The 24,746-nt window shown below is 43.5% G+C and overlaps 1 protein-coding gene and 1 pseudogene across 4 annotated transcripts in view; both read right to left on the bottom strand.

The window, feature by feature from the left end:
• BPIFC (BPI fold containing family C) overlaps positions 1-24,746 on the bottom strand; it is a 42,324-nt gene that overhangs the window by 2,416 nt on the left and 15,162 nt on the right. For 3 of the 4 annotated variants that reach the window (XM_004269406.3, XM_033427537.2, XM_033427536.2), the window contains 7 exons: positions 22,830-22,890; positions 20,412-20,503; positions 18,485-18,661; positions 17,236-17,289; positions 16,262-16,432; positions 15,549-15,616; positions 1,481-1,523 (listed from right to left, as the gene is read on the bottom strand). In XM_004269406.3, coding sequence (XP_004269454.1) covers positions 1,481-1,523; positions 15,549-15,616; positions 16,262-16,432; positions 17,236-17,289; positions 18,485-18,661; positions 20,412-20,503; positions 22,830-22,890 — 666 coding nt within the window. The remainder of the gene's footprint in view (positions 1-1,480; positions 1,524-15,548; positions 15,617-16,261; positions 16,433-17,235; positions 17,290-18,484; positions 18,662-20,411; positions 20,504-22,829; positions 22,891-24,746) is intronic. The other variant, XM_033427538.1, reaches the window with a different exon arrangement.
• On the bottom strand, positions 3,319-15,196 carry LOC117201134 (pleckstrin homology domain-containing family B member 2-like; annotated as a pseudogene).

The following is a 24,746-nucleotide window of genomic DNA, read 5'->3' on the forward strand; positions in this document are numbered from 1 at the left end:
TGAAAGCACCACACCTGGTTTGGACATGTACTCTCCCAGTCTTTATCAGGACTGAAAGCAATAATTAGCATCTCCCCATAGAGATACTCTAGCTTTCCAGACACTGAAAGCTATTTTGTGGGAAGCCATTTTACAGGGTTTCCTAATCTTTTTTCCTCTTTGAGGATGGACATTTTGGTTCCTCTCTACAGTAGATCGTGGTGACAACAAATGCAGAGGGACCACATGGTGGCAGCAAACATAACAGCTTAGATACTTATCAGGTAATATAATCTTGAATGACTAATAGATATTCCAATTAGTAGTCTTCCATTAATTTATTGGGAACCCTGGCCACAGGAGTTTCCTTGTATTATATTATGCTCTATAGCTAATAGCACCACCAGAACATGTAATTTATCTTTAATAAACTATGGTAGTTGTATAATCTTAGCAAACTGCTGGTTCCTGGGAAGATTTAGGTATTAAAAACAAAGGCACTATGATGAACATCAGTTCATTCAGTGAATATTTTTTAAGCATCCTATATGCTTAGCAATAATAAGAACCTCTTTGAAGCTTAGCAAGGGTGGCTCTGAAGCAGGTGTCCTAGGTTTATCTCTTGTTTTTACCATTTTACTGTGTGATATTGGGAAACATCTCTCTGTGCCTCAATTTCCTCAACTGTAAAATGAAGATAATAGTACTAATCTCAGAGCATTGTTATCAGGATTAAACAAGTTAATATTATGTAAAATGCCCAGTATATAGCATTGTCATTTTTCAGAGATGTCTACAAACGCTGCCAAATGCCCGTGGAGGGGAAAATTGACCCTCGTTGAGAACCAGCGCTCTAGAACATAAGCGTTGAGAACCAGCGCTCTAGAACATGAGCGTTGAGAACCAGTGCTCTAGAATATAAGCATTGAGAACCAGTGCTCTAGAACATAAGTGACATGAGGGTAGGGGCACCAATTAGTGATCTGGCTGATCTTCCTGAAGCTTGGGGAGGGGGGTTTCCAAGTCGAATGTTGGGATGACCTCTTCCAGTCAGGAGGTCACCAGGCTAGACCCTCCGAAGAGGCACCTACACAACCTCCTAAAATTAGGCACCTTGACCTAATTTTAGGAGATGGGTAGATATCCTTTTAAGAGCAAACCTAATCGTAGTCTAATAATTATATAGAGCATCATCCTTTGGTAGTCTGAATCTTAAGTTTAACTCTAAAGGATTATTTTATCCAAAAAATGAAATGTCTGGGTTCTTCTCCCCAATATTACACAGTCTTAACAGTCTTTTGAGTTCTTTTGAAAGTCTTTTTGAATAGATAAAAGTAAATTGGAGAGTTTAATAGTTAACAGGCTTGGTGGATGAGTAGCTACATAAAGAATTTTAAAGTTAAAACCTACAATCAGAGGCAAAGAAAACAATCATCCAGCTACTATATAGGAAAATTCTCATTTTTCCCTGTACGGGGACTCTGAGAGCTCTGATTCCTACCTCAATATTGCTGCGAATGGACTCTGGCAAAGAGAGGCGGAATCTGAAAACAAAACAAAGCAACAAAAACCAATGGGAAAAAGTTAAAGGAGGGAAGACTTAAAAACAACCGTATCGGAAGAAAGAAACAAAAAGGAAAGGGAACTTTTTTTTTTCTTTAGTTCAATAAGCCGTTATTCAAAAAACTACACAAACTTTTAAGAACATAGTGTTCTAGTACATCTTTACCCCTATATTTGCTGCTTAAGAAGAAGAGCAGGGGTAACAGAAAGCTTGGATTTGTAACCAGGATGGGTTGCCCAAGTGCATTTGCTATATGCAACTTACTGTTGGCCACTTGGAATGCAGAACATTCTTAAGAAACAGTTTTTAGGTCTTCTTGCTCTGAACTCAACCATATAACTTCCCCGAGTCAGGCTGGTCCCTTATTAATAGATATGACAATGACGATGATGATGGTGGTAGTGCCACTGCAGGACGTGGACTATTCTAGGAGCTTTGTAAACATTCAAAAATTTAACATTCATAATGACCCTGTAAGAAATGCTACTATTACTGTCCCTTTGGCAGACAAGAAAACTGATGATCAGAGAGGGAAAGGAAATTTCCCAAGTCACAGAGTCAGCAATTGATAGGTGCAGGTGACAAATCTCACTCTATTTGACTCTTAAGTTCTATGCTCTGTCTAGGCCACACCCCTCTGAAGGAGGTATTACATGTATAATTTTTTTAGTGGCTCAGTCAGAACACATAAGGGAAATGTTAGCTGTGATGGCTACCTGATATGAAAGGCAGTACAGTATAATTGTTAAAGAATAGGGACTCTGTAGAATGCCAGAGTTTGAATCCCATGTCTGCCTCTTACTACATAGAATTACTTACTCTCTCTGGATCTTAGTTTTCTCATCTACAAAATATGAATAAGAATGGTACCTACCTTATAGGACTATAGTGAAGATTGAATGAAATAATGCACATAAAATGCCTAGAACTGTGCCTAGCATATCCTTAGCACTCGATCAATGCTGTTATTATAACTAGGAGAAATGCTAACAGTTAGGCCAACACATAATGCCCTTGATATTCTTTGTCAAATACAGAACCTTTGCTATAGGTCCCATTAGCAGGGAGTCCCTCACCTCCCCAACACAGCCTGTCCTGATGCTTGATATTTTGTAATTTTCATGATAAAGCTAAAGGCCAACATTGCCTCTTTCCCCATTTTTCCAAGGACCGATCCACAGGTAGTCCTCCCAACATACACACTTGATGTTCAATGAAATAGTAATAGTAATATGAAGCCGTAGTAATCAATAGCAATAGTAATGTGAAACAATGGTAATCAATAGCAATAGTAATATGGAACAATAGTAATCAATAGAATTGTACTATGGAGCAATAGTAATCCACAGGGAGGATTCCTTCATTTTACACATGGGAAAACTGAGGTCCAAAGAGGGGAATATTAATGGCAGATTTGGGACTGGAACACAGATCTCTTGATGCCACCCCCAAGCTCCCTTCCATTATACGATGTTGACTCATCTTGTTTTCCCTATTTAGCTTCCTATGGCTCACTTTTGCCCAGGTCTAGAGTCTTGCTTCTGCATCATCCCTCCAGTGGAACTCCCTGTCTTCAGTCTTGATTCTCTCCATCCATCTTCCACACCATCCCCAGAGTGAGCTACATTTACACGCATGTCTGACGAGGACGTTCTTCTGCTCAATATTCTTTCCTGGTTATGATAAAGTCCTAGTGATTCATACAGCACAGGAGGCTTTCTGTATCCTGACTCCCAGCTGCCTCTCTGTTCTCATCTTTCATTCTCTACCTTGAATTTTTTTTTAAGGTTAGCAATCATTTAATGTATTAACATTTTCACTTATAAACATACAGTTTGCATATACAAGGAAAAATAGGTTCTGAGGACACAACAGAATACTAGAGACAGGCAAGCAATCAGAAAAAAAGATCAACCTAGGGGGACAAAAGGGAACTGCATCCCATGCTGGTGTCCACATAAACTTGGGAAGCAGAAAGATAGATCACACGGTATCACAATTAATGCAGAAAATAAATGTGGGTCATTTTGTCTCAATGACAGGAACTTCTCCCATGATCCAGATCTTGGGTCCCGGTCTGGCCCGTTTCATGAATGATGATCTGAAACACAATCACGGGTCTCTCCCTTCTCTTTACATCTAAGACCCTGAAGTTAACTCAAGGAATTAAAAGAACAGAGCTAAGAAACAAGCAGACTGGCATGTGTGCAATGTCAAAGGCCAACTAGTTAAAAGTACACATGGAAGTAAAATACTGACTAAACCTGAACAAGTTCCTTCCAACTCACCTAACTTCTTGATTTAGGATTACCTAAGTGTTGGCATCTATGAGAGTTGGGGCCAGGGAAATGAAGTATCTCAGCCCATCTTTATACCGAGCATGCATTTCCTCTCAGGATCAAGTCACTAGTGACATTGAACTTCCAGACTCAACTATAGTTGCCCAGTGGGGCTGGCCCCACTGGGGACAGGGACTGGAGATGCGGGGGAATACGTGTGCCCAAGCTTCAGTCCATAGCTCTCCCCCTTCTGACAGAGGGAAGCCAGGGGAACACAGGGAGACCATCTGCTTCAAGGGCATTTCACTGACGTAACTCAGTATCTGTGGTTCCAGTAACTCCAAGTTCAAAATTAATACCCTGATGTAACATTAAAAACTGAGTTTAGTGTTTTGTAAGTAAAGCATACAGCTCAAATAATGATTACCATCTGAACAAAACCATTCTTATTACATACGATGTAAAATAACTAAAGTAACATTTTTAACCATCAAAACCAGTGTTGTCACACATCACGTCTGGCAAATTTCCACCATGTCAAACATCCAAAGAGATGACAGCCAAGTATACTTCTTTTCAGCTGGAAACAGACTCTCCAGAGTCAACAAGTGCAACAGAATTGACTAGGAAAACACACCTGTGGTCACCACAAAGTTCATTTGGCATCTGGTTTCGTACGGAGATAGATCTATTTAAGTCTGCCTTAGAGGTGGAGTGCGTTGATCAGTGGAACAAAAGACTATGTATGTAACTGGCCACATAGAATACAAACAGAATTTGTGCTACTAGGAGTGTATTTTATGGAAAATAGGGCCACATGGAATACAGGGGCAGAGACCTTCAATGTGCTAAACTGCCTTTGTAAAAGCACATTTTTTAAAGCATGCAGGACAGAAAACTGGAATAATTGAAGTTTTAAAATTTACATAAATAAAGAAATAAGAAATAACAGAAACGCACGACTCTCAGTTTTCCAGAGCTTCACACATAGTTGGGGCTCAAATTAAATGGTTTAAGCTTCTCTGTAACATTTGAGTCAAGAATAAAAACAAGGCCGGTGTCCTGATCAGGTGGAATAATACCTTGAGCAGGTTATTCATGTCCTTAGGCCGCAATCCCCATCTGTAACCTGAGTCTCCCCAACCATGCCACCCATGGGGGCTGCACGCACCCCAGTGCTTGGGGACAGCCACAGAGCCCCAGTCCTGCACAGGACAGGAAACGGGCTCTTTAACAGCCTTCAGAAGGGTGGAAAAGAGGATCCTCAGTGCAGCCCAATCCCCTGAAACAGCACTGTAACTATGGCTCTCATTCCACTTTCCTCACCATTCTCTTAATATTACTTTCTCAACAAGTAGAAAAATAAGCTATAAGTAGGCTGAAGTGGCAATAAAAATAGTCAAAGTAAACACTAAAAACATGATGCCTCTGAATAAAGCAAATCTACCTCCACATACTTGTTTGTAATTGTTTTGCCTTGTTCAAGTTTTAAATGATAAAGCCCTAAAACGCTGAGACTCAAGTCTACTCCTAATTTGAGATGTTTTCCAAGGATCGCTACCAAAAACAAACTAGTAAAAATAAAATGAAAAGGCATCATTTTAAAGGGGGGGATCTGCCACCCCGCCCATCATCCTGAGCAGTCAGCTTTGCAGAGCCCCAGAGGCTGTGGGCATATCACACTGCTGCCTCAGGAAGGTTCCAGCCTACAACTCCTGAAGTAATGTGCAGCCAGTTCTGGTCTGAGGTTTCAAAGTCGGCATTAAAACAAAACAGCTGCAGTTCTTCTTGCCCTAATCACTCACTCACTCATACATCACCATGTTACTAGTGTACTACTAAAATAAACTATCCCTTAAGCACTAAGGCCTAACTCTAAAAGGAAAATGGCCTTTCCAAACAGGTGTGTTCAAATAAGGTATTCTGAGAGTGCCATAAAAAACTCCTAGAATGAGCCAGTGCCCCCACGTTTTAGCTGAACAGCAGTCCAAAGCCTTCTCTGTGGTATTTATATGGATTAGTTATAAGTATGATGTCACTACTTTCAAAAGAACTACTAAAACTATTATTAAAAGCATTTATAACAAACAGAAATGCCCTGCAAAGTATATTATTGCATGCAGGGTATCAGAAGCTATGCACATCCAGGTTCCAAGGACTCTAGGAGACCCAGAACAGAGACCCTAAGGCCATGCCTGTGGCTGCTGCAGCCAGCATGCCCAGCGCCAGGTCACTGTCATTGTCTCAATACTGCTCATGAACGATGACTTGGTTGGCAGGCTGCTGTCCATAAAGTCCTGCATATGGGTACTGATAGGGTACAGCATAAGCCTGCCTGTTTGCAGCATAGAAAACTTGAGCTCCTGGCAGGTATGCACCACTGTATGGACCATAGCCATCTGCATCAGGGTGCAGCATAGGCTGTGTAAGGAGGTGGGGAGGAAGCCAGGGCAGTCTCATCATACATGACTTCTGAGCCAACATGAGCTGTGTTTGTCCTGGAATCCTGAAGTGTAAATTTCCAGGCCAAACAATCATCTGTGCTTTCTGCACAAAGACTGATGGTTTTCCCGTCTCGGCAAACAACCTGCAGCAGTCTTTTGCCTTCCCATCTGGAGGCTGAATATCCTGACATTCACGTCCCATGCGGATGTTGATGCAGTCCACTGGCACGTGCATCTTATCCTCTACACTCTGCCGAGTTTGGGCATCATAATAGGTCAGGTGACCATCTGACCACAGGTCAAACCCATTCTCCTTCCAGCGCTTCAAAATAGTACTCTGTCTCAGCAGCCATCCACTCTTCACAAACGCTGTCTTCTCACCTGCAAAGCCTCTGGCCACAGCCGTGCACCGAAGCAGGGCGGGAGCGCAAGGTCACTGCCGGGCTCCTCAGCTCCGACTGCCTCACGCCCTCTACCTTGAACTTTATACTCAGTAACTCCGAACTGCTTAGCGCTATGCTGTCTTTTTCATCAGGTACGATATACCTGAGTTTAAAGTATATTGGCTTCAAAACACATACCAAAAAATCCTGAAAAATTAAAATTAATAAATGTCTACAACAAGTAACATTATGGCCGCTAGTCACGTTAACTCAACCCGACTCATAGTTAAATATAAATTATATTTACTGTGGAATGCATTTGAATATGTGCAATATATTTTGGGATGGAGTCTCCAAAAATTAGAGTGGGTAAGGCCATAAAGACCCTAAAACGACCTCGAGGTGTTTCCTTGCATAGTCCATGATATTTCTGGCCTCCATCCTTTTTGTTCATGTGGCCCCCTCTTTCTAGAATTGCCCTTCTCCTTTCTCTTTGGCTGGTTAACTCCTTTTACTTGCTTAAGATTTAACTCAGGTGTGACCTCTTCCGGGAATCTTTCTGTTATTTCATTTAAGGAGCAGATATTCACAGAAGAGGTAAGTTTGCTTATTATCAGCCAATATCATGTTAGCATGAATTAGCTTTTGAGATTTATTCAAAGTGACAGCTAGGAGTAAAAACCAGAAAGACTGTTCATTCTGACAAGGATCAGAAATGGTATCAGAGGCACTGTGGCTCAAATTGATCTTAGTGGAAAGTGAGGACCAGAATCATTGGGGCATCTTTGAAGGAAGTAAGCTGAGCAGTTGAACAAACATTTGCAGGCACTGCTGGGGAAATGTGGGTGCCTCCCCCTGGTCACCCTGCCTCTTACAATGCGCAATCTAGAGCAATTTAGAAATTAGGTCTACATAAAATGGAACACACTTGTGAGTTTCCTTTCTTTTCTTTCATCACAACCCTTAGCCATGATTGGTTATCTTAGGACCACCTGAGCTTCCCGCAAACCAACTATCCTTTCCTACTAGGGCCGTATGACTTTTATCTATTTACTAGTCTCTAGGCATATTTACTAGGTTAGTTTACTAAGAGACAAGTCTAACTGCAGAGAAACAGCTGGAGCAAAGAGCAAACTCTTCCCGTCCAGGTTCTGAAAAACACACAAGCTCAACTCAGACCACTAGGTGGCGAACAACTTCACTCCTTTGACATTTTATCCTTCACCTGGCACCTAACCTGTTACTTAAAGCCCTGCTACTAGCAGCTAATTTTTATTACAGAGCCACAGAGTAGCTGAGGAGAAAGGGAGCTCAAATATGTCTACCTTGCAGGCATATAAAAGTGTAGTTTATTTTTAAAGCTTTGGAGAAGGTTTACTGCTCTGATTGAAAACCAGAGCTAAAGTGCAAACTTTTAAGCATGGCAAAAAGCCCTTCATAATCTGAGTCAATATAGTAACTATGACATAATGAAGGCCAAGTGGACCAAATCACAGGCATTCACACAATGCCATTCCTCCAACCCTGTGGTCATGGCAGACATTGAAAATCAATCCTTGCACTCAATCCCCTATAATGATTGCTTATCTCTTTGCCCTATGACTATAAACTCCTTGTGGGTTGAGATACAGTCTTAATTCCCTCTGTATTCGTGGGATTGAGTACAGAGCATGGCACACTTAGTGCTTAGTGTTCATTCGTTCACTCATTGATTCTTCCAGCAGATATCTATTGAATACCCAGTATACAGCAGGTCTGGGACAGGTACCAGAGATACAAGTGTGAGAAAAACCAAACACACTCACTGCTCCATGTAGCTTACAGCCTAGTGGGAAGGCAGATATTAACCAAATAACTGCACTGATGAACGTTTAACTACAGGCTAGATCAATAGTCTGAAGGAAAGAAATACGTTCATTCGCTCATTGAGGCAAATGACTAAGGAATCTAACTTGGTGGATGCAGGAAGGTTTCCAAGAAAGGGCTGTGTCCTTGAACTGACATATGAAGGATGAGCAGAATTAAAAAGGAAAAATGGGGAAGGAAGAGTGGAGGGGTCTGGGCAGAGGCCAAAGGCCCAGTGGAGGGAACAGAGAGTTATGGAGAGAGCACAGTGAGACGATGCTAGACAGACAGACAGCGGCTGACCGGGCTGGGTTTCTCAGGTCATGTTGGAATTTTGATGTTTACTCGAAAAGGAATCTGTGGCAGGTTTCTAAGGGGGAGGAGGTCAGTGTTTTGTAAAGATCACTCTGGCTGCAGTATGGAGAAAAGATTGGCAGGCTGAGGAGGTTCCCAGGTCCTTCTTCTATGCTTGGTAATGTGCTAGGCAATGTGAAGAATTTTATTTATATCTATATTTATGAGGGATGGGGAGAAACTTTCTGTACAGGAAGAAATTAGAGAACAATACAAAGCAGCCTGCATTCAGGTGCTTTTTTGTGGGCTTACACATTACTTGTTGCAGGAATTCTGAGAAGGTGTGAAAAGGTGATGAGACCAGCGAGGGGTGTGTGTGTGTAATACGAGGGGGAGAGCGGAAATAAATTGCCCTTTGAGAGAAACACTCTGTATACTACCATGTACAGGCACCCCACCTTGTCCATTAGCATGTGGTACATATATACAATGGAATATTACTCAGCCATATAAAGGAATCAAATTGGGTCATGTGTAGAGATGTGGATGGACCTAGAGACTGTCATACAGAGTGAAGTAAGTCAGAAAGAGAAAAACAAATGTCGTATATTAACACATATGTGTGAAATCTAGAAAAATGGCATAGATGATATTATTTGCAAAGCAGAAATAGAGACAAAGACATAGAGAACAAAGTATAGATACCAAGGGGGAAGGGGGTGGGTGGGAGGAATTGGGAGATTGGGATTGACATATATACACTACTGATACCATGTATAAAATAGATAACTAATGAGAACCTACTGTATAGCACAGGAAACTCTACACAATGCTCTGTGGTGACCTAAATGGGAAGGAAATCCAAAAAAGAGGGGATATATGTATACGTATAGCTGATTCACTTTGCTGTACAGTAGAAACTAACACAACATTGTAAACCAACTATACTCCAATAAAAATTAATTTAAAAAAATCTGAGTGTTACCCTCACCAGGCTGTGGACCTGGAAGGTAGAAACCATTGTTCTTCTCTCAACTCTTTGTATCAGGAACAGTGCAGAGCACGTAATAGGTGCTCAATAAATTCTCATTGAATGGATGTATGGATAAACAAGCAGATAAAGGATGGGTGGGAAAGTATCTATTAGAATTGAGGTCACCTTGAGGGTGAAGCACCTAAAGCAAAATGTTCATTTAGGGAGTTATGGGAGGTTAGACTGGCTGTCTGGAAAGGTAGGACCAGACATTGAAGAGCTTGAAAACCCTAGGCTGTAGATTTAATCCAATGATGAAAAGTTTTGAGGGGAGGAATGTGTTGAGCCCACTCCAGAATTAAAGGACCCTCTTTATGAGGCAGAGTTCCCCAGTATTTTAACTCCATTGCCTTCTGCAGTCTAGAAATTCCCTAAGTGAGTCTGGGAGAAAGGTAAGAAGTCATTTGGGGTTCCACCTCCGATAGGGGCTCCCCACTGGCCTTCCTCTACCCTGGCTTCAACAGTAGTTCAGAGGCAGGATGGAGATGGAGATCAGCCCAGTTGCCAAGACTGAGCTCTGCTGGCCTGTCCAAGCACCATTCAAACAGAAACTGAATCCATTCTTCCCAGACTTGTTTCCCTCTCTATTTCTCACCAGATGGCTCACGCTGGGAAATGTTTATCTGCCCAGCTGTGAGAAATGGAGTTGGGTGGTGATACTATCTGCTTGTAGTCAGCTATATTTGCATTCTCTGATGGTGTTGCATGGGAGGGGTTGCAGGGCAGGTAGGTAGGTGTGTGTGTGTGTGTGTGTGTGGTAGTGGGGTGGGGTGCAGTTTGGGAGTATCCAAATCCTCAATCATGGGAATGTAAAAAAAAAGTGTTCCAAGCTCTAAATGGTTGAACAATAATGTGCATTTGATTGCCCTGAGCTTTGCATGCGATTAAGAAAAAGGGTTAGAATTAAGTCATGTGTATGAAGACCATCAAAAGGAAAGTGTTGTTTAATTTGGTCCCTGAATTAGTCTCAAATATGTCTACATGGACATTTGGATTGAAGTTACCTCCAAATAGACCAACCTGGATTGGAGTTACCTCCAAACAGAACTGTTTGGAACAAAAGCCTCAAATATACAAAGAGCTGTAAGAATCTGGTTTATGGGCCACTCCACAGCTTTTAAGACCCTCCTGACTTGTCATGTCTCTTGGGACCAATTTCTCCCTCTTACTTGGCCAAACTTTGATACTAGAATAAGGAAAGAGAATAAAGTACTACTAGTAGCAGTAACGGATGTTTCTTGAGCACTGATTATGGGCTGGGCGCTGTGCTTTTCATACATTCTCATCTCTACCAATACAACAGTCTACACAGGGGCTCTGTTTTGCTGAGGAGGAAAGTTAACTTGTGCAAGGTCACACAGCTAGCAAATGGCTGAGGTAGAATTCAAAATGAGACATGCTTGACTCCAGAGCCTGTGCTTTTAATTGGACATGCACAAAAAGGTCAAGTTTATTACTAGTACTTCCAGCTTTCTCTTTCTTTATTCTTTCCTTCACTCAGTTCCTTAACGCAATGAGAAAAGGGCTGTGTGCTTTTTCCATTTCAGGACACACAATGCCAGTGTCTTCTCTTTTTTCTATCAATACTTAACATTGAGAAAGGACATCCTGTTTCACTTTAACCTGACTCCATGCTTCTGGTTTTCTCCTCTAGGCAAAGGTATTTATTTTATAAATTGTAGGTCTAAGTCTCATTTTCTAAGACTTAGCTATTCACCACATCAAAGGCAGTACAATGTAGTAAGTAAACAAACACTCATGGCGTTGAAGACTCACTCAGGTTCAAGTTCTAGCTCTGCCATTCAATAGCTCTGTGACTTGCATAAAAAATTACTAATAAATAGAAAGCTCAGTTCAATAGAGTCTGGAGACCAGCAGGGGGAGTTCTCACACCCTGTGACGACAGCAGAGCCCAACAGGAAGAAGGAAGCCTCCTCTTGTTTCCTGGCAAGGACTTAGCTAAAGAAAAGCCATGGACTCTCTGTTTACTACAGCCCTCCCAACTTCCTTTTCCCTCTATAAAAGGGTTCTCCTTCCCTTGCCATGTGGGGACTTGTATCTGGCAGTCCATTTATTTTGGTCAACACTTGAGTAAGTTATTTGACCTCTATAAGCTGGAAAATGGGAATGATAAGCTACCTCCAGGATTATTCATTCAATCTACAGACACTCATGGAGCGCTGTGCCGGATGCTGGAGATACAGGGCTGTGAGGTTTAAATAAAGTAATATATGTGTGGTTCTTGGTACAGGACCAGCAGATAGTAAAGGCTCAATGATAAAGTGTATTTATAAATGGTAGAACAAAAGGCAATTTCTCTAATAGCCATCACTGGACAGGAGACAGGGGAGTGAGGTGTTTTCTGAAGAGAGCTCTTGGAATGATCTTGTATAATTGAGTCCTTCCTTCCCCTGGCTGAGGCCAGTCCCCATAATTTTAGATAATAGCCATAGCCATCATTTTTTTTAACACTTAACATGCACTTTACACGTATTAACTCATGTACTCCTCACAACAACTCCCTGAAGTAGGTTTTATTGTATCATTTTATAGAGGAGAAAATGTAGCCCAGAGAGATTAAGAAACTTGCCTGAGATCCCACAGCTAATGATCCGGGCTGGGACCTGAACCAGCTAGCCTGATTCCAAAGCCCATGATCTCCCCACCTCTCTAAACTCACCACCCTGGATTCGCCTCTGATTTTTGCGTCTCGTGTCTAGGTAGCCAGCCCTGAGCAGCTCCAGAGAGAGACGCCCTCAGACAGGGGACAGTTAGGAAGGCCGTGGTGTTCTGGGGAGACGTATTCGGAGACCCTGTGTTCCCTGGCTCTCCTCAGGGGTGTTTCACTGATCCCCGTCCACTTTACACCTTTTCCTGCTGTGTCGCTATGACGTCACTTAAGGCCAAACCAGCTCACCCTGAAAAGCAGCTCTGTGGAGCCCCGGAGCGGAGGCATTGGCTGCTGTGGCCCGTGTGGGAGGCGGGGCTACTGCTCTTGCTGCCAAAGGCTCAGGCTGCTCTTTCAGCAGAGCCTCTGCTCCTTTGTGGTCTTGCTTCTGGGTTTGACTGCCTGAGGCCTGAGTGATGCCAGGCCCACCTGCTTTGCCCCTAGTCTGCTCGCTGCCTGAGGTTTGCTATAGTACCCACTGCAGGAGCCCCACTCAGACTCAGTGCACGTGACCTGCACGGTGCTCAGAAGAGCTCTGTGCTCGGTTTAACGCCCTGCCGTCTCCATCTTGCAATTCTTCATAATTTTTGAACAGGGGTTCTGCACTTTCATTTTGCACCAAGCCTCACAAACTATGTAGGTGGTCTTGTTCAGACCGTACTAAGGCCTCAGGGCGCAGGCAGCCTCCCCAGCACGGGAATCTAAAGGAGATCACAGGGGTGTTCGGAAGAGACTTCAAGCAGGCAGGAGTTCTAATTTCAGGTTTGTGTTCACAAGGTCAAAGAAGGCTTGTGGACCGCCAGAAGCTGGAGAATGAATTCAAACATTCCTTTGGATGATGTGAATTTAGCAGGTTACCATCAGTTTTCCCAGTTGCTCCCATAAATAAACGTAACGCCCACTGTACATGCAGTTTCTTACTGGTAGAATGTTGGAGGTGAGGGTCAAGCCCAATTAAGCAGAGAAGCAAACCTGGTCTCTGCAACTTAAGATCTTTCCTACCTGCCTGCCACAGCCTGACATCCCCTTCTTATTAAATCCTTCCTTCAGATCCTGCCAGTAAACCAGAACCCCGCTCAAGTGCAAATGTTTTTACCTTCTCAGAGCTTGCTGCCTCAATTAGCAGCCCTGCCCGCATACTCCCCCATCACTCCAGATTGCCAGCTCCCCTTTCCTATAGCCCTTTCCTCTCAGTCTTCAGATAGAGGCCTCCCCGTCCTGCGGCTCAGGCAAACCGCCTTTCACATTCTCTCCTTTCTCTCGGCCTAGCTCAGATACCGCCAGCTCTTCACTTTTGGTCCTTTCCCTCCTCATCTCCTGCTTTCTGGCTTCCATCCTCTCAACCATTAAAACTGCCATCTCAAACACCACCCATCAAGGTTCAGAGTTTCATCAGCTTTGATCCTCTAGAAACAGGGCCACATATGAATTCTGGTAGCCTGAAGCCTTCAGGAGCCCTTCCTCCATAAAAAAACATTAAAAATTATCTTCGAAGACTGTGTTGTTATAAAGATAAGTATAATCCAGTCTGGATTGTATTTATTTTAAAATTCTTTTTTTTTTTTTTTTTTTGCAGTACACGGGCCTCTCACTGTTGTGGCCTCTCCCGTTGCGGAGCACAGGCTCCGGACGCGCAGGCTCAGCGGCCATGGCTCACGGGCCCAGCCGCTCCGCGGCATGTGGGATCCTCCCAGACTGAGGCACGAACCCATGTCCCCTGCAGCGGCAGGCGGACTCTCAACCACTGCGCCACCAGGGAAGCCCCTAAAATTCTCATTTTAAAATATATTAAAACATTTTCATGGGTCCCTGAAGTCTCATAGGCTCTGGGCACTGTGCCTTTAGAATTTAATGGAGAAATTAGTCCTTCTTTGAAGGCCTGGGTAAAGTTGAGGAGAAAGCCTCCATGAAGTCTTTTATTTCTGGGAAGCCATATTACTTTTTGCTTTTATTGTTCCTTTTATTGGGAAAACAACATAGTTATAAAGAAAATTTTGAGGAAACAACCGACTCATAATCTCATAGTCTAACACAACCCTTCATTTGTAATTCACTTCCTTATCCAGATGGAAAGCTAGTTTACACGGCTGACTGTTGTGTTTATACAGTTCTGTATTCTGCTTATTCCATTTCATATTATTTTATTGAAAACATTTTCCATGTTTCTACAATAGTCTTCCTAACCATCAGTTTGACTTATGGTGATTGACTTACTTTTTCTCTCTGTTGGTTTCCCAATCTTTTCAGACTAGGATTTCTTTGTCTGTTTTATTGCTTCCTTTTTGTCCTTTCATGGATTTAGTCTGGGCCACCTGATCATTCTGTATATCCTCCCCTGCCTCCCTCCGCCCCAGGTAGTCTGATTCATGGCTTCAGCTATGGGCTTTATTGGGCTGAGGAGAACGGGCTTTGCGGGTGGTTCTTCCCAGTGGTAATTAGTGTTCAATGATCTGTGTACATGACCTGCTCAAGCCCTTTCACACTGCATGGTTTGTGTTTGAGAGCCAGCCAGGCCGTGGGGCATCGTCTTGTTAAATTCTCCACTTTAGTAAAGGGATCAGAGTGTCAGAGCCTGAAGGTAAGTCAGAGATGATTTTGTCCAACTTCATTATTTTACAGATAAGGAAACTGAGGTTCAAAGAGGTTAACAGACTTGATCACGGTTCTGGAACCAGGGAGCAGGGATTTGAAACTTCATTCCTTGACCTCAAAGCTTCATGCTCTTTCTTCAATAGCATCCATTCTAAATTTGTTGAAGAGGAACTTTATTTTACACTGTTGTACCATTAGAATGAGAATTTACATTGTGGGATTAAATTTACAGTAATTTTGTTGCCAAATTTATCTGAATATTGTCTGATGGGAAGAAAAAAGAAAAACTTCATAATTTTCAGTTAGGTCCATATTCTGAAATTATCTGGACTATTATAGGAGAAATGTTTAAGTGATTCATGTTCTATTGAATGGTAACTTCCCCTGTTTTGTTACTGTTCACTTGTCTCTAAGGTCTGTTGATTCACTTAGTACTACCATCCAACAGTCACATCAACTGAGCTTACCTGTTCAGAGATAAAGAGCAGATCAATCTTTGTCCCAAAATAGCCAGGGCAACATTGGTACTAGCAACCTGCAGAGAACAAAAGCGTACATTAGTAAGATGAGTGAATTTATCCATTTTGGCCATGAATATCATTACCTATAGTAGAAACATAAACTTCACTTTCACTCTCATCTCAAAAAATATTGGAAAGAAATAGCTCTAAAAATATTGTCTTGCAGGTAGGGAAACTAACTATAAAGACTTTTTGTTTGAAGATCTTCTTTAAATTATTTTTCCTTTTCTTCTAATCTCTCTTTTGCGTGTGTGGGGGGCAGTGGGGGGACAGAGAGGGAGAGAGAGACGTCTCACTTAGGTTCATTGTTCAGTCATTTTCTCTCAGATTTTATTTGGCCTTCATCTACTCAAATAAATTTGAATTCTACCTTGACTGACTTATTTCAAGAAGAAAAGAAATTTGGTTATCAATGTAACTGAAGCAGAGGGAAGGGCACACAGGACGTGGAGAAGCGGGGAGAGCTATTTTACAACATTTGGGGGTATGAGCACTGGCCTCCCATACCTACCCCCACCCCAGTCTCAACCCTGTCCTCTCTCCTAATCGATGGATCACATCCCATCCCTCCAAACATTTAGTAGACCCTGCTGGCCAGTGGTCTACTGCAGGAACAGGACTGGTATCCGTAGGCTGCCCTCCTGTCCCCGCAGACTTACAAAGTCCATGGAAATGACGGTTTCTGCAGTCGAGTTCTTGGACTGGGTGAGTATCACGAAGGAGGCAGGGATGTCTAGGGTGAAGTTACCCGGTAATAAATTGACCACGGGAGGCTCTCTTGCCAAGACCTGTACCATGAAGGGCTGGGACAAGATGTACAGCTCTGCAATCTGCCCACATTCAGGGAAAGAAACAGAGATTGGGAGTCGTGAGTTGAAGAGGGGAAATCACAAATTTGGGGTGGCCTGTGGTGATTAAATCTTACATCATACAGTTAGAACAGAAAAAAGCTCTTTAATAATTATAGCAATAACAACAAGATAATAATAATAACAGCTGCCATTTATTGAACACATACTGTGTGTCAGGCACCATGTCAGGACTTTCAGTATTATTGCACCTAATCTCCAAAAAATCCCTCTGAGGCAGGTTCTATCGGAATTCCCATTTCACAACTAAAGAAAGTGAGTCTTAGAGAGGTTAAGTAATTTTCTCAAGGTTCCAGATGAGTAAGTTATAGAACTGGGATTCAAATCTAGGTCTGTCTGACTCAAGATCCTTGTTCTAAACCCAGGATGCTACACGAGCATCTCTCTATCCTCCAGGGCAAACCTGAGCCTTTCAATATACTGTGTCCAATACTCAGATCCCATGACAGCATGATATTAATAGTTGTTTTAACTAAAGTCACAATGTGGCACTATTCCTTCCTTTCCCATTTAAGCTAATTATTTAAAGTGTGGTGGAACCTTATGGAAGGAACAAATGATTTATTCTGTGTACTATGTCTTTCCTAGTAACTTGTACTGTTCAGTTAATATTTGTGGATATCTGATTAAAAGAAAAACTCTTAAGAATGGAAATATGGATGCAAGCTTGGACCAGAAAGGAACATAAAGAAACAAAAAGTCTTCCGGAAGTAATTGCAATGAAACCAAATACACCATTAAGGAGTCAAACCCTGAGCACTCACCCAGGAGAGCATGTTGCCAAGGCCTTGAGAGTTGTGAATCAAATGGTTGAAAATCTGGGAAATGAAGACCATCATGTCACTGTAAGGTTTTTACCTGGGTTGTGTTTTCAGGGAAAATGCAGCATTCCCTATAATTTTTATGAATCATGAAGCTGTTACACCAAAAATGCCTAGTGTTTGAAGGTGACTGATTATTTTATAGCCCAACCACAGGAAATCTGAGGCCCAGAGAGGTAAAGTGACTTGTCCTAGGTCACATAGGAAGTTACATTGCTTTTGAGTAAGGGCCTTTTAACCTTAGGAACACAGTGTGTATCATATGGCTACGATCCATGTGTAAACATTTTACAGTGGTTAACAATGTCTTTTGTTATTGTCCTCTTTTTCAGAGGTTACTGAGACATATGCTGCATAAGCAATTTATCTTCATAGATGAATGGTTTTCAAGTCTGAAGCTAGAAGTGTCTAATTCTCAGTACTGTATGGCAGCTGGTGTTGCCATCAGCATTTTGAACACAAGATTTATAATTATTTGTATAATTAAGGCCTAGAGAATGAAAAGATACATAAGGAATGCTCAATAAAAGTTGTTAGTTGACTGGTAGAAGAGAGAGTTCTCATTATAAAAGGGAGGGGCATGACAGAGGATCAATGAATATCTGTGCTATTTACTGGTCATTGTAGATGTCAGTTGTAATTACTAACAGGAGAAATCTTTATGTTGGCATAACACAAATAATAAAATAATAATAATGATGATGATGATGATGATAATCAACACTTAGAGAGCATGTAGTCTGTGCTAAGCATTGGTCTGAATGCTTTACGTATATTTAAACCTCTTTAATGCCCATAACAACCCTATGAGTATGGAACATTATTATTCCCATTTTCCAAATGATGAAATCTGGCACAGAGAAGTTAAGTACATTGAAATTACCAAATTTTCATAGGTATTTGTCACAGGTAATAAGTAGTGGAGGGGCTTCTTGGTATTATTGAAGATCAGTCTAGAAGAACAGTGGCCCAGTATCATAAAAAGCTGAAATTAGCAGAACTGGAAACCCAACAACTCCCCAACTAGTATCAACATTCATTCCACAATCCCTTCATTCATTGTCCTGCTAGGAGTGATAGTGTCTACAAAGTCCCAGGAATAGAAACTATGACATAAAACCCCCCATCATGGGATACTTATAACAAGATTAAATGTTGGTGTCGATTGTCATCATCCGTTAACTCTCCTAACCTTTTTTGTGGTGAGAGTGACGTTGAAAGCCCCAGCTGTAAAATAAGCATAGGACGCAGATTTAAAGAAATACTCGGAGATTCCAATGTAGATCATAGAGTCATTGTGTTCCGGGAGCACAAAAGGAACTGATGAGAAGGGGGGATCTGTGAGGTTTTCCAGGGGGTAGAATACGCCCTGTGGGGAAACAGAGAGAAAGACCAGTGTTATCAGGGGAAGACTCGAATGTGCAGGACTAAAGAAGGTGGACCCACTCAAGTCAGAATAAGGAATATTCCAGAAACTCAGTAGGGTTGAAAAAACCACGAGTCCTCTGACTCCTTGACTGGGGACTATGTTTCAGAGCTCTGATGACTTCTCGAGCATATCTGAGTGTGTCTGTCCACCCTGGGGTGTAATCCAGTGAGAAGTTCCTTGTTAGTCCTCTTCTCAGAGACAGGAAGGCAGGTGAATGTAGCTGGAGGGGACAGCTCTGAATAGTTCCTGACGTGTCATGTAGAGATGTCAAACTTTTGACCTTCAAAATCCATAACTTCTGAGCATCTGGGGCATCACAGAAAGACTCAGAAGGACCCAGGATTCTAAATGGCTCAAAGCATTTTTGTGGCATTTTTACTGCTGCCTTCATAAGGTATAGGCTGTTATTACAAAATGGTGTCTTGTGTAATATTTAACTGAGTTGAGTGACTCTGATTGAAACATAAGCCAACATACATTTAAAAAAAAAAAACCAATGGGGGCTTCCCTGGTGGTGCAGTGGTTGAGAGTCTGCCTGCTAATGCAGGGGACACAGGTTCGTGCCCCGGTCCAGGAAGATCTCACATGCCGTGGAGCGGTTAGGCCCGTGATCCCTGGCCGCTGGGCCTGTGCGTCCGGAGCCTGTGCTCTGCGACGGGAGAGGCCACAACAGTGAGAGGCCTGCGTACGGCAAAAAAAAAAAAAAAAAAAAAAAAAAGAATTCGCCTGCCAATGCAGGAGACACGGGTTCGAGCCCTGGTACGGGAAGATCCCACATGCCTCTGAGCAACTAAGCCTGCGCACCACAACTACAGAGCCTGTGCTCTAGAGCCTTCAAGCCACAACTACTGAGCCCATTTGCCACAGCTACTGAAGCCCGCGTGCCTAGAGCCCATACTCTGCAACAAGTGAAGCCACCACAATGAGAAGCCCACGCACCACAACGAAGAGTAGCCCCCCAACAAAAAATAAATAAATTTTAAAATAAATTATATTTACTTTGGGACAAAAGCACAGTTAATCACTTTTCCAGAATCAGCAAACACTATTTTTTTTTTTTTTTTTTTTTTTTTTTGCGGTACGCGGGCCTCTCCCTGCTGTGGCCTCTCCCGTTGCGGAGCACAGGCTCCGGATGCGCAGGCTCAGTGGCCATGGCTCATGGGCCCAGCCACTCCGCGGCATGTGGGATCTTCCCGGACCGGGACACGAACCCGTGTCCCTTGCATCAGCAGGCGGACTCTCAACGACTGCGCCACCAGGGAAGCCCAGCAAACACTATTATCATGTGTTAATGGCCCTGACAGAGTTCAGCAGCCCTCAGTTAGATCGACTAACCTGAGAGCTAGGAATAGAACTATCTATATTTATAGTCTACTGATCTGTTGAGCCCTAATAAATGCAGACTATTCTACTTGCTGCCCCTTAGTCTGCAGCCTTACTCCCAGAGGCAGAGACATCACGATGCTTTTCTTGAAGAAGGCAGACATATGCTGTGCAATCCAAGCAATCATTTACCAGTCCAGAAGATGTTCAAGAGTCTTTTAAAGGAGCATAAACATGAGAGAACTGCTTGAAAGAAAATTAAACTGTTGGAAGAGAATGTAGTTATATTTCCCTCTGCATGTAATATTTGTTCCTTGAATAGTGGTATTGATAGCCAAGCTTAGGACTCTGATGATGATAAAATTACCTTCAAATTCAGATCAATGTAATTCTCAGTAATTTCTGGAGAACTGATTAGGGAATAATCCAGCAGGGTATAGTTGTCAACGCTTCTTAAAACTAAATAACAAAGAAAAAAGAAAATTTACATTTATTAAAGGTATAGTATAACACATGGTTAATATTTATCCAGAACAAGTTTTTAATCCTCTGTTATTTAAAACAAAATTAACCCTTACCCTGTTTCATAAATAATACTTGCTCACTTTTCAAAACCCAGGAAAAGTAGATAAATCAAAAGAAGAAAGTAAAAACTCTTCTTTATCACATTGCCCTGAGAACCATCAGTAAAATTTTGGTACATAGCCTTTTATGCATGCTCCCAGAAGTAAAGAAATTTGCCCACAGCAACCTAGGACATGGCAATCCTCCACTGGTTCTTTCCTCATCTTTTCTACATCTTCTTTCTCTTTCCCTACCTCTCCAATCTGTTCTTTTTTATTCATCTATCTGCATCCACTCATCAATCCATCTGTCCAGCCATCATCTCCTTTCATCCCTTTATCAAGTTAATATTTATGAACCTAGTGTGAGTTAGGCACTGTGCTCGGTGTTGAGAACACGGAGAAGACTCAACGTCCCTGCCCTCAATGAACTCACAGTCTGAAGGAGGAGACAGACATATAAACAGGAAATTATAATACAGCGTAATAAGAGCAGATCTGTAACTGAGCTCCAGAGGGCCTACTACAAACATAGTCTTATAGTCTTCCCCATCTTGGTATCGGTAATTCCACTCTTCCAATTTTCTAGTTGCTCAGAGTAAACCCTGGCCTCATGCCTGACTCCCCTCATGACCCACATTCAATGTGTCAGCAAATACCACTGTCCCTACCCTCCAGGTACATCCGAAACCTGAACATATCTCACCATCTTCGTCACTCCATCCAGGTCACTGCCTTCCTTGCTCGTATAGGTCACTGCACTAGCCTCTTAAGTGGTCTCCCTGCTTCCACCCCTGAATCCTGTCCTATTATTAATAGAGAGAAACCAGAGGGATCTCCTTAAAATATAAGTCAGTTCATGAAAGCTGTGCTCAGAACTCTCTCAGGACTTCCCATCTCAGACGAAGAGCCTGGCTTTGTAGTGACCTACAGAGCCCTGAAGGTCTAGCCGTCTGCTTTCCCCTCGTTCCCTCTGCTCTCGGGATGGACTCCTCAACATCCCTCAATGCGCCTGGCAGTGCTCCCACGTGGGCCTTTGAGCCTGCCGTTTCCTCTGCCTGGAATGTTCTTCATCCAGATCTAGGAGCGGCGCACTCCCTACTTCATTCAGGTCTTTACTCTAATGCCAGCTGCTCAGTGGCGCCTCTCCTGGCCATGCTATTTTAAACAGAAACCCCTCGTCAGTTCCTTCCCTGCTTTATTTTTCTTCTTACCACTTATCGCAACGATACCACAGATTTTACTTATTATCTTGCCGGCTGGCTGTCTCCTCTCACTAGCCCCATGAGGGCAGGGATTTCTGTCTCACAGGCTTACTGCTGCATCCCCAGCACCAAGAACAGCACCCAGCCTATTACAGGGGCTCAGCATACCGTGGCAGGGGACGGCGGCGGGGGGGGGGGGGGGGGGGGGCCGTAAGTGGATGGAGTGCAAAGAGAGATCTGCCCCGAAGTGTCATGTGAGCGTTGAGGAGGCGGGACTTTGGGGTGTGGGCTGTCAGGTAGGATTTCTTGGGAGAGACTATGCCTGAGCTGAGCCTTCAGAGCTAAAGAGGAGTGAACAGGACAAGGGATGCCTGCGGGGTAGGGAGCAGAAGGGGCTGCATCCCTGGGGCTTAGCACAGTGCTGGCAAAGAAATGGGTGCCCTGTAAATATCTCTTGAGTGAATAGATGGATGGAGGGGAGGAAGAGAAAGCTCTTCTAGGCAGAGAGGACAGCATGGCTGGAGGCAAGGTGTGAGGCGGTAGAAGCAGTTTGATCGCTGGAGCAGACAAAGGTGCAAGATGAAGCCCAGAGAGGCGAGAGGGAGCCAGAGCACGGCAGGTGGGTCTCGCAGTCCATGTTAAGGTATTTGGACTTGATCCTGAAGGCAGCTATAGGAGCCACTGGAGGGGTTAGAACCAGGGGATAACTGGTCGGGATGAGCATTCATCATTCTGAAGAGGATGGATTTAGCCCCAGAGCTGGGATTCAGGCTCACGACAGTTTAATTCTTTGCCTTGCATCTAGTTTCCTGAAGTCACCCCCACCTGCAGTGAAGCTGGTTAGCAGCAGAAAAGCGCGGGACCTGCACACGGGCAGGTCCTCCCATGCACCTTCCCTGCGGTGCTAGTTTGCAGAGGGGAAAGCAGATGGGGGAGCTGGAGCAAAGCACACCTGGAGAGCACCTGCGTGTGAAGGTGGGAGGAGAAACACCCAGAAGAGACAGTTCTGGGACTCACCCTCCAGCATGCTGAGGTTGGCATTCAGTGCCTCCACCTCACTTGTGATAATGGGACAGAGCTGGCCATAAAAGGAATAAAAAAAAAAATGCAGGTTATCACATTGTACTGGAAATCACTGTTTAAGGGCCTAGACCCCAACAAAGGCCTTCCAGTGAGGAGACATTCTCCCTTTGGACTCTCCCTTAAATTAGTTGATGCTTATGGGCCTCAGGTTCCGTATGTATGGGTGGCATGACATAGAATGCTGGCTCAACTTCATAGCAACCGGGACCACACCCACTCAGCCCCATAAAAGAACAAGCCCTTGGCTTTCATCTCTGCAGCATGACAGGGCATGTGCCCCAGTCCATGTTAGTGCTACGACACCTGGGGAACCTGCTGCCTGCACGGCTGAGCCTCTCCCAATGGCAGGGATGCCCCTGCCTGCCACCTCTGCCATCAGCATGCCAGGCCCTGCCAGGGAGAGTTAGAGCAGGGCCTTTATTTCCTTGCTGGGCTGCTCGGAGAGCCCATTAGATCAGACATCTATTTAGATCAGAGCCCCTTTTGGAATTAGAAAATCAATTTTGAATCAGACCCAAGCACATCTGTAGGAAGCAGGAAGAGTATCAAGCTCGATGCCGTGTGCCAGGAGTGTGCTGAGCACGCAGTGTGGTGGTTACTAGCAGAGGCTCAGGAGCCTGGCTGCCTGGGGCTGAATGCCTTGGCAAGTTACTTGTACTCTCTGGCCTCAGTTTCCTCATCTGCAACGTGGGGATGATAGCTGTATCTACTGCGTCAGGTGATTGTGAGTAGAAATTGAGGCAATCCACGTGAGATTGCCCAGCTCAGAGTAAGCATTCAGTAATGTTAGCTGTTGCCAACCTCATTTCATCCTCACTACAGTCCTGAGAGGCAGGCACTACTGGCCCCTATTTACAGATGGAAAACAGAAGCTTGGAGAGGGTAAGCGAGTTGCCAGGAGTTAGATCAGCAGGATTTGAGATCTGGCCTGACATGGCTACACAGCTGTGGTCTGAGCACCCTTGGCCTTTTCTAGTGGCACAGAGGGAACCTAGAAGCAAAGCATCTACGATCTCTAAGTCATACACAAGCTCCAGGCAAACTTAACTATTGGCTTCTTGTCGGAGGCCAAAGGACCATGCCTTGTTTTGAACAAAGGAATGATCAAGTGTGGGGTCCCTGAAAGCAACAGCACTGTTTCCCAGGCACTCTTCAATATGCACATCCACTGGCACTCAGCACCTTTCAGGTAAGGATGGGAAAGGCTGCGAAGCTTCAGTGTCCCCTGACCAGCCGGACAACCTTGTTAGACAAGCTGCTTGACGTCTCTGTGTGTTGATTTCCTCACTGACATTCACTATGCACCTACTGCCTTCCAAGTGCTGAACTGAACACAAGGGGGCTGGAGACAGCCAGACACCATCCTTGCCCCTCTTTTCCAGAGAGGAATCTTCCTTCTTTTCCCGTCTTCCTCACCTCTCTCCTTGTCTCCCCAGAAATGTGGGTAAAGCGTTCAGGGAAGCTATTGTCAGGAATGGAAACAGGGCACATGGCCAATTCCATCTTTCCCTTCCTCGGACACTGACTTCTGGCATCAAGATACTTGGATGCCATCTTAACTTATACTGTTTCTCTTGGCTGGGAATATTCTTTCTTCTTTCCCGTTCCTTACTTATTCAATTCCTACCTATATTTGAAGGCTCAGTTCAAGTCCTGCATTCTCCAAAAATATCTCCCAGGATAGGATACTCCTAGGCTCTATTTACTTAATTTTTCCAATTCTCTGAACCCCCTCATTCCAACCTAATGACCATGTAAGTATGTACGAAATTCTAATACTTATTCAGTTGCAGTTTCACAAGTCTGAGCTGGTTTTTCCTAAACAGATAAGTTTATTCCTTTTCCATATCC

The sequence above is a fragment of the Orcinus orca genome, chromosome 11 (genome assembly GCF_937001465.1).
Source record: "Orcinus orca chromosome 11, mOrcOrc1.1, whole genome shotgun sequence".
Lineage (NCBI taxonomy): Eukaryota > Metazoa > Chordata > Mammalia > Artiodactyla > Delphinidae > Orcinus > Orcinus orca.